Source organism: Corylus avellana, chromosome 5 (genome assembly GCF_965113065.1).
Source record: "Corylus avellana chromosome 5, dhCorAvel1.hap1.2, whole genome shotgun sequence".
NCBI lineage: Eukaryota > Viridiplantae > Streptophyta > Magnoliopsida > Fagales > Betulaceae > Corylus > Corylus avellana.
The window spans coordinates 5,669,661-5,681,564 of record NC_142494.1 but is presented as its reverse complement, the minus strand read 5'-3'; the positions used below and the strand labels follow the sequence as shown (position 1 = coordinate 5,681,564).

General features: G+C 34.3%; 1 protein-coding gene across 1 annotated transcript; it reads left to right on the top strand.

Moving 5' to 3' along the window:
- The first annotated feature begins 10,432 nt into the window (after positions 1-10,432).
- LOC132182822 (uncharacterized) lies at positions 10,433-11,688 on the top strand. Its single transcript, XM_059596172.2, has 2 exons — positions 10,433-10,793; positions 10,901-11,688. Exons 1-2 carry the CDS (start codon positions 10,560-10,562, stop codon positions 11,408-11,410), a joined length of 744 nt encoding a protein of 247 aa, XP_059452155.1. The 5' UTR covers positions 10,433-10,559; the 3' UTR covers positions 11,411-11,688.
- The last annotated feature ends 216 nt before the right edge of the window (positions 11,689-11,904 follow it).

Here is an 11,904-nt window from a genome sequence, read left to right as displayed (position 1 = left end):
CAAGATCCTGTCTAATGAGTATAGTCAACTGTCCTACAGATACAAAAAGACTTGTAAAAATTTAAAATTGTAAAAACAGGAAAAGGAATATTTGGCGAATGAATTGTCTAAATCACATGCCTCGATTGATTCTTTAAATTTTGAGATGTCTGTGCTTGTTAAAAAGAATATATCACTTGAGAATGATTTGAAAGAACTCTCACAAAAATTATCTAGTGATAATCTGAAAAGTTTGTTCTGTGTTGATAACAAGCATAGTATGATTGTTGATAATGATGTTTACTCTACTTCACATGCTTCTAAATCTAAAAGAAAGACCTTGTTTGTTAAGCCTGTGAATGTTAAAGAAGTCAAGGCCAATACAATCTATTTAGATAAGGGTAAAACCTCTTGTTTGAATAATTGTGTGAAGCCCAAATCGAAGACTTCTTCTAAGAAACAAACTCAAGCTAAGTTTGTTCTTACATGCCACTATTGTAGGATTATTGGTCACATCAGACCAAACTGTTTTCAGTTTAAATCCCAAAGACTTTGGAAAAACTCGGCTTCTCCTAAAAAAGAAAAATGTGATATAGAGTCGGGTTTGCCTAAATCAAAATCTAAATATATCCCTCCTCATAGAAGACAACTTTCTCAAAGGTTTGTTCCCACCTGTCATCATTGTGGCAAAATTGGTCATATTCGACCAAATTGTTTTAAATTAAGACCCCATATGTGTCATAAATATGGTCCTAAGATTGTACAAGAGTGGGTTAGGAAGGATGATGCCATTCACCCGTTGAGGGGAAGTGGTAGTGATCTCACATAAATTTAGGTGAGAAAATAACATGTCTAGGAATTATTGTTTTGCTTATTTTTACAAATCATAGAGCATGTTGTTTTGCTTTACTTTGCATTTTTTTTTGTTTTTCGCTTTCTAGTTTATGCATTGCAATTTTTTTGTTACACTTTTTGTGTGAAGAGTGTATACATGTTTGTTTGGAGATTCTTGTTATGAGGCATATTCATAAAGGACTTTTCAAGAAATTCATATGTTATGATCTTTAAAAGGCTTATAGATGAGATGTTGTGTGCGGACCACCAAGATTTTTGTCTACTTGCTAATCAAGTGTTCATGAATGTGTAACGTCTTGTGAAGACCTAGAAGTAGTTATTAAACCAAATCATTATTTTGTAGTCAGATCTATAAGATGTGATGAAAGTTTAATGCTAAAGGACATTCATATATTGCTTGTTGTAATCTCAATTCAAGCATGTTTTTTTTTTTTTTTTTCTTTATGCATTGCATTTTTGTTTGTTTCGCATTTGTTTTTGTTCATGTGCATTTCTTTTGTGAAAAATTTCAAAAAGACAAAAATATGTTACTTTGATTGTTTTCTTTTCTTTCTTTTGTCTTATGCACCTAGATAGTCCATTAATTTCTCATTTTGCTTTTTATGGATTTAATTCCTTGCGTCTTGGAATATTCTTAATATGCATGAGATAAAAATTTGTGTTAATGGACTTGTGTTTGTGGTTACCTAAAGCCTGAGCTCATGTGGTACATTTTGCCTATGATTTATCTCTTGTGCACATTTAAGCTTAAATTGAGGTTTTGTTTCACTTTATTTGTGAAGTCAGTTAGGTAACCATATGAGGTTTTTGACTAGTCATATTTTTCAAATTGACCATATGCTAGTTGAACGTAGGGCTTAAAAATTCATGCTTTCTCTTTTGTGATAAGCACAAAAAGTTTAAGGACATTTTTTCAAAGAGAAAAATAAACAAGATAGTGAAACAAATAAAATCAAAAGATCATATTCCAAAAGGAATTTATTTTACTGTGTCAAACTTGTGCAATATGTATTACAAATAGAAATGTATAGGATGAGAGTGGTTAGGCCCTAGTATGATAAGGTTTGACTTTTGATTTGATATACTTGTCAAAACCTCATGGTGATGAAACTTTCTCCTCATATTGTAAGTTGAAAATTTTTCTCTTTGGATGGCTTACATGCACACACCACACAAGTATGGGTTGAATGGAACATTTTCTTTGCTTGAGTTAAGCAATATGAGTTTCTTGCCATTTCTAGTCTCATGTATATTTTGCATATTTGGAGCATGTTTGAGATATTTATTGTGTAATACATGAGTCATTGATGTGTATATCATGTGTGTTCATTTGACTTTGGAGGGGGAGAAACATGTTTTGCATTTCCAGTTTCTTATTGTTAATTGACTCATACATTGAGGGAGAGTTTTGCTAATGTTTCTCTATGATCATGCATTCTACGTCATTTTTTTTTTCATGAGTTTTATTTATGTCTTCTTGTTACACATATGCTTTGATAAATTTTGTGAGTGTTTCAGGAACCATGGAGACCTTTTGTCATTCTGTGACAAAAATGGGGAGTTGATTTTTTGATGTGTCATTTTCATGTACAAATTATTTTTGTCCCCGAATAGCCAAAAGGGGGAGTTTGTTAGGTTATGTTTTGGCACATTTGGTTTACATGTAATTTGTTGAAAATGAAGCATCCCAGCATGTCCAGAAAGTTGAATCTAGAAGGCCCTGTCCGGACTACCAGAAGCCGGGTCTGGACCCAATATCCAGAGAACACACTTTGAAGGGCATGTCCAGACCGCCAGAAGTTGGGTCCGGACCCAATTTCCAGCAAGCCCTTTTTATATGGGCTGTCCGGACACGAGAGTTGGATGTTCGGACACCACTAGGTTACGCATGTGTAACCCTAGCCATGTCCAGACACCAACTTATCCATGTCCGGACATGGCTGCTGATTTGTTAGTTTATTCTCTATTTAAACAAACGATTGTGCCTAATATAGGTACGTATTTTGCGGAACAAAATCAGAGAGCTTAGAGAGAGATATTGTTCTAGTTTATGTGAGTAAAGATTAAATACGTGAAACCAATCGGAGTTCCGGTGAAAGGAAATCTTATAAAAGAATTGTACCAGATGTTCTGGAAAGGGCTACTGCGGTAAAAGTCAAGTGGGTCGCTTGTCGTGTATAAAGAAGAGTAAATTGTAAAGGTTTTGTAATTCTTCTTGTATTCCTTATTCTTCTTATAGTGGATTGATTTCCTGGATTTGGCTGCTTCGGAGAGGTTTTACATTTAGAGAGTTCTTTAAATGGTTTTCTCTTCGTAACCAAATATCTGTGTTCTTGTTTTTCATTACATATCTGTATTTGGTTGATTATTAATTGTTAGGTCAAATCTTATTCTGCTAAATATTTGTGAATCACCTAGACATTTGAATAGGTGTCATTTGGAGTCATTTTTAGAATTTTCAATATATACACGAAAATCCCTGAAGGATACAAAATGCCTGAAGCATATAATTCGAAATTCTGAAGTATTCATTCTATCAAGCTACAAAGATCTTTATACGGGTTAAAGCAATCCGGACGCATGTGGTACAATCGTCTTAGTGAATATCTGTTGAAAGAAGGATTTGAGAATAATCCAATTTGTTCATGTGTTTTCATTAAGAAATCAAAATCTGGATTTGCCATTATTGCATTTTATGTAGATGATTTAAATTTTGTTGGGACTCCAGAAGAGCTTATAAAAACTGCCACTTATTTAAAAAATGAGTTTGAGATGAAAGATCTTGGAAAGACAAAATTTTGTCTTGGCTTACAGATTGAACATTTTTCAAATGGAATTCTTGTTCATCAGTCAACATACACAGAAAAAGTCCTGAAGCACTTTTATATGGAGAAAGCTCATCATTTGAGCATCCCAATGGTTGTTCGATCACTTGATGTGAACAAAGACCATTTTTGCCCTCGAGAAGATGGCGAAGAAATTCTTGGTCTTGAAGTACCATATCTTAGTGCAATTGGTGCGTTGATGTATGTTGCAAATTGCACACGACCTGATATAGCATTTTCAGTTAATTTACTAGCAAGATACAACTTTGCACCAACTCGAAGGTATTGGAATGGGGTCATACATGTTCTACGTTATCTTCGTGGAACAATTGACATGTGATTATTTTATTCAAGAAGTTCAAATTCACAATTAGTTGGATATGCAGATGCAGGTTTTCTTTCTGATCCACATAAAGGTAGATCTCAAACAGGATATCTATTTACATGTGGATGTACTGCTATTTCATGGAAATTTGTCAAGCAAACACTTGTTGCTACTTCTTCAAATCACTCAGAGATTATTGCAATTCATGAAGCAAGTCGGGAATGCATATGACTAAGATCAGTAATTCAACACATTCGAGAAAAGTGTGGTTTATCCACAATCAAAGATAGCCCGACAATATTATATGAAGATAATGCTGCTTGTATCATACAGATCAGAGGAGGATATATTAAGGGTGATAGAACCAAACACATTTCACCAAAGTTCTTTTATACATATGAGCTCCAGAAGAGTGGTGATATTGATGTTAAATAGATACGATCAAGTGACAATTTGACAGATTTATTTACCAAAGCATTACCAACTGCAACATTTAAGAAGTTGGTGAATAACATTGGAATGCGCCGACTGAAGGAGCTTTCATCATAAACAATTGAAGCTCTTCATGCTAATGAGGGGGAGTAAAATGATTATGTTGATTGTATTCTTTTTCCTTCGCTAAGGTTTTTCCTACAGGGTTTTCCTTCACAAGGTTTTAATGAGGCAATCCTAAAGCATACGAAGGCACACAAGAATATTGTACTCTTTTTCCTTCGCCTAAGGTTTTTTCACTGGGTTTTCCTTGGCAAGGTTTTAATGAGGCATATTCTTAGTGTATGGTCATCCAAGGGGGAGTGTTATGAATGCATTCATGCATTTGGTGGATGACCATTTAGTTCCATCTCTTGGAATTCTACACATTCATGTCATCTTTTAGAATTCCTATAACATCCATGTAATAAATTGATTAACCCTTTTGTTTCATATTCCCCCTTTCATATTCCTTAACCTCCCATTATGATTCCATGCCTATAAAAGGGAGTATTGAGTTGTATCTAAATCACACAATAATATAGAAGAATCACACATAGTTCTTGAAGAACTAGTTTCACATATGTTGTGATAGTTATCTGAATTCTGAACCTTTTTTTGTATGTTGTGTTGAATTTTTTTTTTCCTAAAAAAAAAAAGTTAACGAGTTATGATTTAATATTTAAGGAAATTTTTTTTTAAGTACAAGTAAATGTAAATTTTGGGTCAAATATTTTTGATTTTTCAATATGGGCTCTTTTTATAGCAATTGGGCCCAAGAAGATATTAAAAATACAAGAAAAAAAATTGAGGGTAAAAAAAAGCCCAAAAAGCCCAAAAAAAAGCTCAATTTTAAAAAAGCGGTTAGCGGGCGGTTATCTATTTTACTAACCGCTAACCGCTAACCGCCTAGCGGTTAGCGGTTGCGGTTAGTGAAATTTACTAACCGCTAGGGCGGTTACGGTTAGCGGTTATTGCCACTAACCGCTAACCGTAACCGCTTTTACACCCCTAATCAGAGAGTTTGTCATGAAGCTCAGCTTCACCATGCAGGCCACCTTTGTGGACTTACTCCTATATACAAAGCCAACTCTTCCCTAGATTCGTTAGCATCCATTACCTTGATCATGTTGGTCTTCTTTCTTCATTGGGAGCAACACAGAAACAACCTAGACAATGAGAATTATAGGCGTTACTTCAAGTTTGACTTAACTATAATTTGACCCAGTCTTATCAAGACATCAGTAGAACCTAAAACAACTACGACTAATAAGATTGATGAATTCTCACAGTAATATATGTCCAATCACTTAAAATGATTTTTATAGAAGTCACTGAACTACCACTACTAATGGTTCTCTCCAAAAATTTTAGTCTCAGACACTAGTATGGCAATAAGTATGTGATCTTGAGCGATACTTGATAATAGTTAGTGGTTAAAACCCGCCAACAAGCAAGAATTCAGCGTCAATCTCGATCAGAGCCATATTCCACCAACAGGCAATAGCTGACTAAGAATGTACCTCACTAGAGGACATGAATTCGGCACCAAGTCTGGCTAGAGTCGTATCCTATCAGTTGACAAAACTTGGCCATGCCATATCCTTAAGTGAACACTTCACTCTTACTCCAGCAATGATATGTATTTTAGCTACTCAAATTTTTTATTTATTTATTTATTTTTTTTTTTAGCTATTAGTTTTTCATTACAAACTCCAACAAACTTTCTATTCAATTCTCTACTTTTTTCAAATATTATTTTTTAACATTATTTTTATTGGTTTTTAGTCGCGTGGATGGGGGAGAGAGAGAGAGAGGGGGTAGAGGGAGAGGGAGAGAGAAAAAACAATAAATAAATGTTTTTAGTGTCTACAGTTACTAGACTAATTACTGTAGCAAAATAGTTGGAAAAAGTTAAAAAGCATAATATGCGGAGATGAAAAATGGCTCATAGTCAAATTTGACTATCATGAGCCATTTGACTATCCTTTTGAAAATGCTCTAAGAAAACAAACCCAACCAATTCATGGACGTTCGCATGCATTACAATTTCTCTAGCTATTAGAACAAATTAGTCTTACTAATTTAAGGGTCGGATTTTTGTTTGTTGACACCCTTTGCAAGTCTTCGATCGTTCTCTTGGTGCCTGTTGCCCAAACTTGACGGTGCGATTACTTCATTATTCAAAAATATGGCCTAATATGTATTATGTATGGCTGCATTTTATCTTTTTTCCCATCAATTACGGCAATATATATATATATATATATATATATATATATATAAAATAAAAACCTAAAGTCAGATGGTTATAGGATTATATTTAATGGGTTTCAATGCTTCATACGAATTAGGATCCTTTACGGTTCATTTAAACTGGATAATATCCAATTATATTGGAATGAAATTTTTGTTCCCTCAAAATATAAAAAGACAAAAACACTCATCTAATATAATTAACTGGATATTATCTGGTTTATAAGCTCAGACACTCTTCTCTTTCTTTCAAATTAAATTTACTTTTAAACTAAATCAATCTTAAGTTTCTCGATCGGAACTAGACCCTTTCCAAATTTTACTATCATTTATTTGCCTTCATCATTTGACGGATTCGGATCCCCTAATGGGAACTAGACCCTTTCCAAATTTTACTATCATTTATTTCAGATCAAAGCCATTCATTTTCATCCAAAAGCTATTATCCTGCCACATATCCCACTACTAATAAAATAATAAAATAATAAAATAATGATGATTATTTATATCATTAATATTATTCAAAATTTATTATTATTTTATTAGTAGTGGGACACGTGGCAGGATAATGATTTTTTGATGAAAATGGATGGTTTGGATCTGAAATTTCAGAAACTAGAATTCTCCTAAAAATTCCAAGGGATTTGGATCCTCATTTGACACCACGCTCAAGAAAGGAATAGGATCCTTTCTAGTCCAAAATATCCAGTTCATGGCTAAGATTTTTTCTTAGAAATCCTAAAACCACAAATGAAACACCTAGCCTACTAACAAAAATTAATAATAAAATATTATTTAATATTAAAAAAATAATAAAAAAATAAGGGGTGGTCCAACCACCCCAATGGTTAAATCTAAAAAAAAAATTCCCTAGGCCTTGGGGGTGGTCTGGGGAATTTTTTTAAATAAAATGAAAAAATAAAAAAATAAAAAAAAAAATTGTTTGGCAATTTTTTTTTTTTTTTTTTTTTTTTTAAAGATTTGGCCCTTGGAGGTGGCCAGACCACCCCCAAGGGCCATGGGGTGGCTTCAGCGGTCTGGGTGGCCGAAGCCACCCCAGCCCCCAATTGGGGTGGTTTGCCCACCCCCAATGGGGTGGCTAACTACCCCTTATTATTTTATTATATATATATCTTTTAATATAAAATAATATTTTATTATTATTTTTTGTTAGTGAGACATGTGTCTCATTTGTGACTCTAAAATTTTTAAGAAGAAATTTTAGCCATAAATTGGATATTCTTGGATCCTATTCCCTCAATAAAACAAAAAATGTTAGAGATGCATTGAATGCTTGTGGTGATCTACAAGAGACACATGTCAAGATTGTGGCAGTCTTGTTTACATCGAAACAGGAATAATATTGTCCACCCAATATTAAAAGTTTAATGTAAGTATAAAGCTTGTTATAATTAATTGCCAAACTTATTCCATGGCTATGTTGCATGATAAGGACTTGCAAGCAAAAGATTAATAGGAGAAAAAGGCATAACAATTTTGCCATTTATTAACCCTTTACTTTATATTTACATATTATAATTAAGCTTATCCACGTCTAGTGATCCATTTTACCCAAATTGAACAAAATACTTAAACACAAACGAGTATATGTGATCACGGCTTCTAAAATGTATTTTTTTTGGTATTGATTTGAAAAGATGTTTTGGTGTAATATAAAGGTAATAAATATTTTTTTGTGGGGTTCACACTTGAAAAAAATATTTTTATGGGATCCACTTAAAAAAAATTGTTTGGTTTTATTTTCAAATAAACAAATTATAAACATTCTTATTTTAAGAGAAATACAAATGGCCAAATCAGTTGAGACCAGACTTTCTATTTATTAAAAAAAGGAGGAAGATTTGGTTACAACTTCTTAAGTTTTCGCTTGATTTCAATTTATTCACTCGATTTTTAAATCCTACTTTTAAAGTAGTTTTGCCACATCACATACCACACGTTCAAAAAAAAAAAAAACCTTTTAGTATTAAAAAGGTACCAAAAAAAAAATAAAATTGGAGAGAAGTGGAGGAGCAACCCCTCCACCCCAACAATGGGGGCGGCTTGTGCGGTCATCCCCAAACGAAAGGGGTGGCTCACATGACTGTTCCCAATGGAGGGGGTTCTTGCGGTCACATGAACTATGGAAAGTGGCTCAAACAACTGTATGGGGTGACCACGCAAGTCACCCCATTGCAAGGGATGCCCCGGTACTTTTTCTTTCACATTTTAATAATTTTTAGTTAAAAAAAAAAAGAAAAAAAGAAGGTGTTTTTAATCATGAAACATGGAAAACTGCTTACATTTTAATCATGCCATAGTTACATGGCATTATTCCTAACAAAGGTAACTTTAGGACCATCCTTTCCCTTTATTGAAGGAGGTTGTGAGACCACCTCTCTAATCTTTTCTTTTTATTTTCTAAAGTAATAAGTTAACCCCAATACAAGAAAAATTAAGCACATATTTATCAAAATATTCATATATAAAGGTATGAAAATTTTTCTAAAAGAGTTTCGTATTTTGAATTGTTAGTTAATTAATAGTTTTGAGAAAAGTGTGTGTTTTTTCAGTTTTCAAAACCATTATCAAGTGAGACCAACATTTCTCAAGATTAACATAATTGTCTCAAACAATGGCTAAGATACAAAGATGGGTTTAGGAATTGCAATTCAGGTTCATGAGTTGCGTTCATTTAGCGTTGAGTTATGGGTCAACATGAACATAACCCATTTAATTAATTGTGTCAAATCTTTTAATCCTAACATGATTTGTTTAACTAAACGGGTGACACAACATAACTCACATAATTCAAATTTAATAAATAGATCATGTTGGGTTGACACGAACACGACTTGTCTGTTTAATTTTTTTTGACATGCCCGCACAAGAAGAGGAAAAGGGGGATGATGATTCGATTTAGTGATATCTACTTTATGAGACGTGGTTTCCAGCCGATTGAACTACCTCTTGGGAACAACCTCTTTAATATAAATGGGTTAAATTGAAAACAAATACTTGATCTGACTTGATTAGCGCAATTTCATATGCTATAAGCGTAAATATAATTAACCCACAATAAAGTTAATTGTGGGTTAAGCAAATTGACATGAATCTGATCCATTTATTAATCATGTGTAACTAGATCGATCCGCTTTGACCCGAACCATATTACATTAAACTCTAACTCTCTAATTTTATGTCATATTTGAATCGAACTCACGGGTCATATCAAACATTACCACGTTCTCAAACTTAGATGAGTTACAAAAAAGCAACGGTAGAAGAAGATAAAAAGGGATTAAGGGGAAGGTGTCAGTCAAACATTGACTAAATTTGGGTATCTATATTACAAATTATTGCATTTTGCAATGGTCTAGCATGATTGAAGTGGTCAAATAAAATGTTCATCGCTACTTATTTCTTTCCTTCCCACTTTTCTTCAATTGGATCATGTCCAAAAAAATTTGATGGACGGCCGGCCATTTAAGCGCCCCTCCTCTAATCACATTTCTCAACCTCACCATCGAAGCAATAATGCCAATCCCCCCTTTTCACCAACACCTACCTGTCCCTCACGGGCAGCCCCATAACCTGCCCATTCTCCCATTCTCCCTCAAATCCACACCAATCTGTTTCTTCGGTCAAGAGAGAGAAAAACCATTCACATACATAAAATCTAACCATAATTGAAACACACACAAATGACACAATTGCCAAAACATCAAAGCGCTACCGTTTCCTTTGCTCTTCTCGTTTAAACCAAATCGTGCCATTTGTAACTCTTCAAAAACATCCTTAACAGTTAACAATCCCCCCTCCCCCCCGGTCGGTTTTTACAGAAACCAATGAAGAACGTTTCAAGAAGCAAGTTCTTGCTCTGTTTCCGACCAGTCGTCGATAATATGGAAGCCGTTCTCGAGCCTGAAGGTGTCGGTGGCGGTGGCGGTGATCGGCCGGCGGGTATTCAAGGTCTGCCGTGCATCAGTGTGGTGGGAAACAAGGAAGAAACGAAGAAAATGTTGACTCCAAAGAGAAACCTCTCTCGGGTGATTAAAGCCGTGATGTTTGAAACCTTATTGGTTAGTCTTCTCTGAAACCCCATCTCCCAATACAGAGAAATAGTAAATGTTTTGATAGTTTTTTGAAGGCCTTTTGATGAACATCAATATCATCTTTTTGTTTACAGAGTAAGAGACTTCGTGACAGAAAGCAGAGTCTTTCGGTGAAACCAGAAAGGTCTCATGATTTGTTTGATGAAAAATCAGTGAATCGGGCATCGGTGGACACTAATATTGATCAAGAAATCACAACCTCTTCTGGGTTATCACATTCGTCTTCGTTCCGTTCATCATCGGTGAATTCCACCGGGTCTTTGCCTGACACAACAAAACAAGATTGTAGCATTAATCCCCAAGTTCAAGCCGTTGTGGAGAAACCAAAGAAGGTGGAAATGGGTTGCTCTGGTTTCAACTCCGGCATACACTTGCTTGTGATTAGCCTTATTATAACAATCTTGTGGGGAAGGCTTTGTGCTATTCTTTTCGCTTCAATTTGTGCATATTTTGTGCCTCGACGGCATGCCGGTTGTGGCAGACAAGAAAGTGTGATCAAGTTGGAAAAGACAGAGTCCAGAGAGCACAAAAAGAAGGTCATAATGGAAGGCTTCCTCGAAAGAAATCACCACAGAAAGCATTAAATCATAGACGTGAAATTTTTCCGTTTCGTGCTTGATTGAACTTTCTCTGGGGCTCTCTGGTTAGCAAATTTAAGGCTTTCTGAGGCCACAAGAGACAAACACATCTGTCTAGTGATGTGCCTTTTCACAAGTTAGGGGAGAAGAACAGAACATTCTGTTCTTCATTTACTTCCCCTGCTTGTGTCTCTTCTGTTTTTTTCTTCTCTCTTATTGTACGTGTTAACAGATGAAAGATATAGAGACAATTGTACAGAGATTTTGGTTACTAAAGTGTAATTCCTCACTAAAATTATAGTTTTGATTAATTTAGACTTTAATCCATGAGTGATTGACTTTGATTATTATTATTATTATTATTATTATTTTTTCTTCTGATTTTGTTTTGAGATGATCTTGAAAGTTTGTGGCAGAGTGGGATATATTATTGTGATTTGGACTGAAAATTGCTCTGTAATATATATATATATATATATATATATAAAGTAACCAAAATT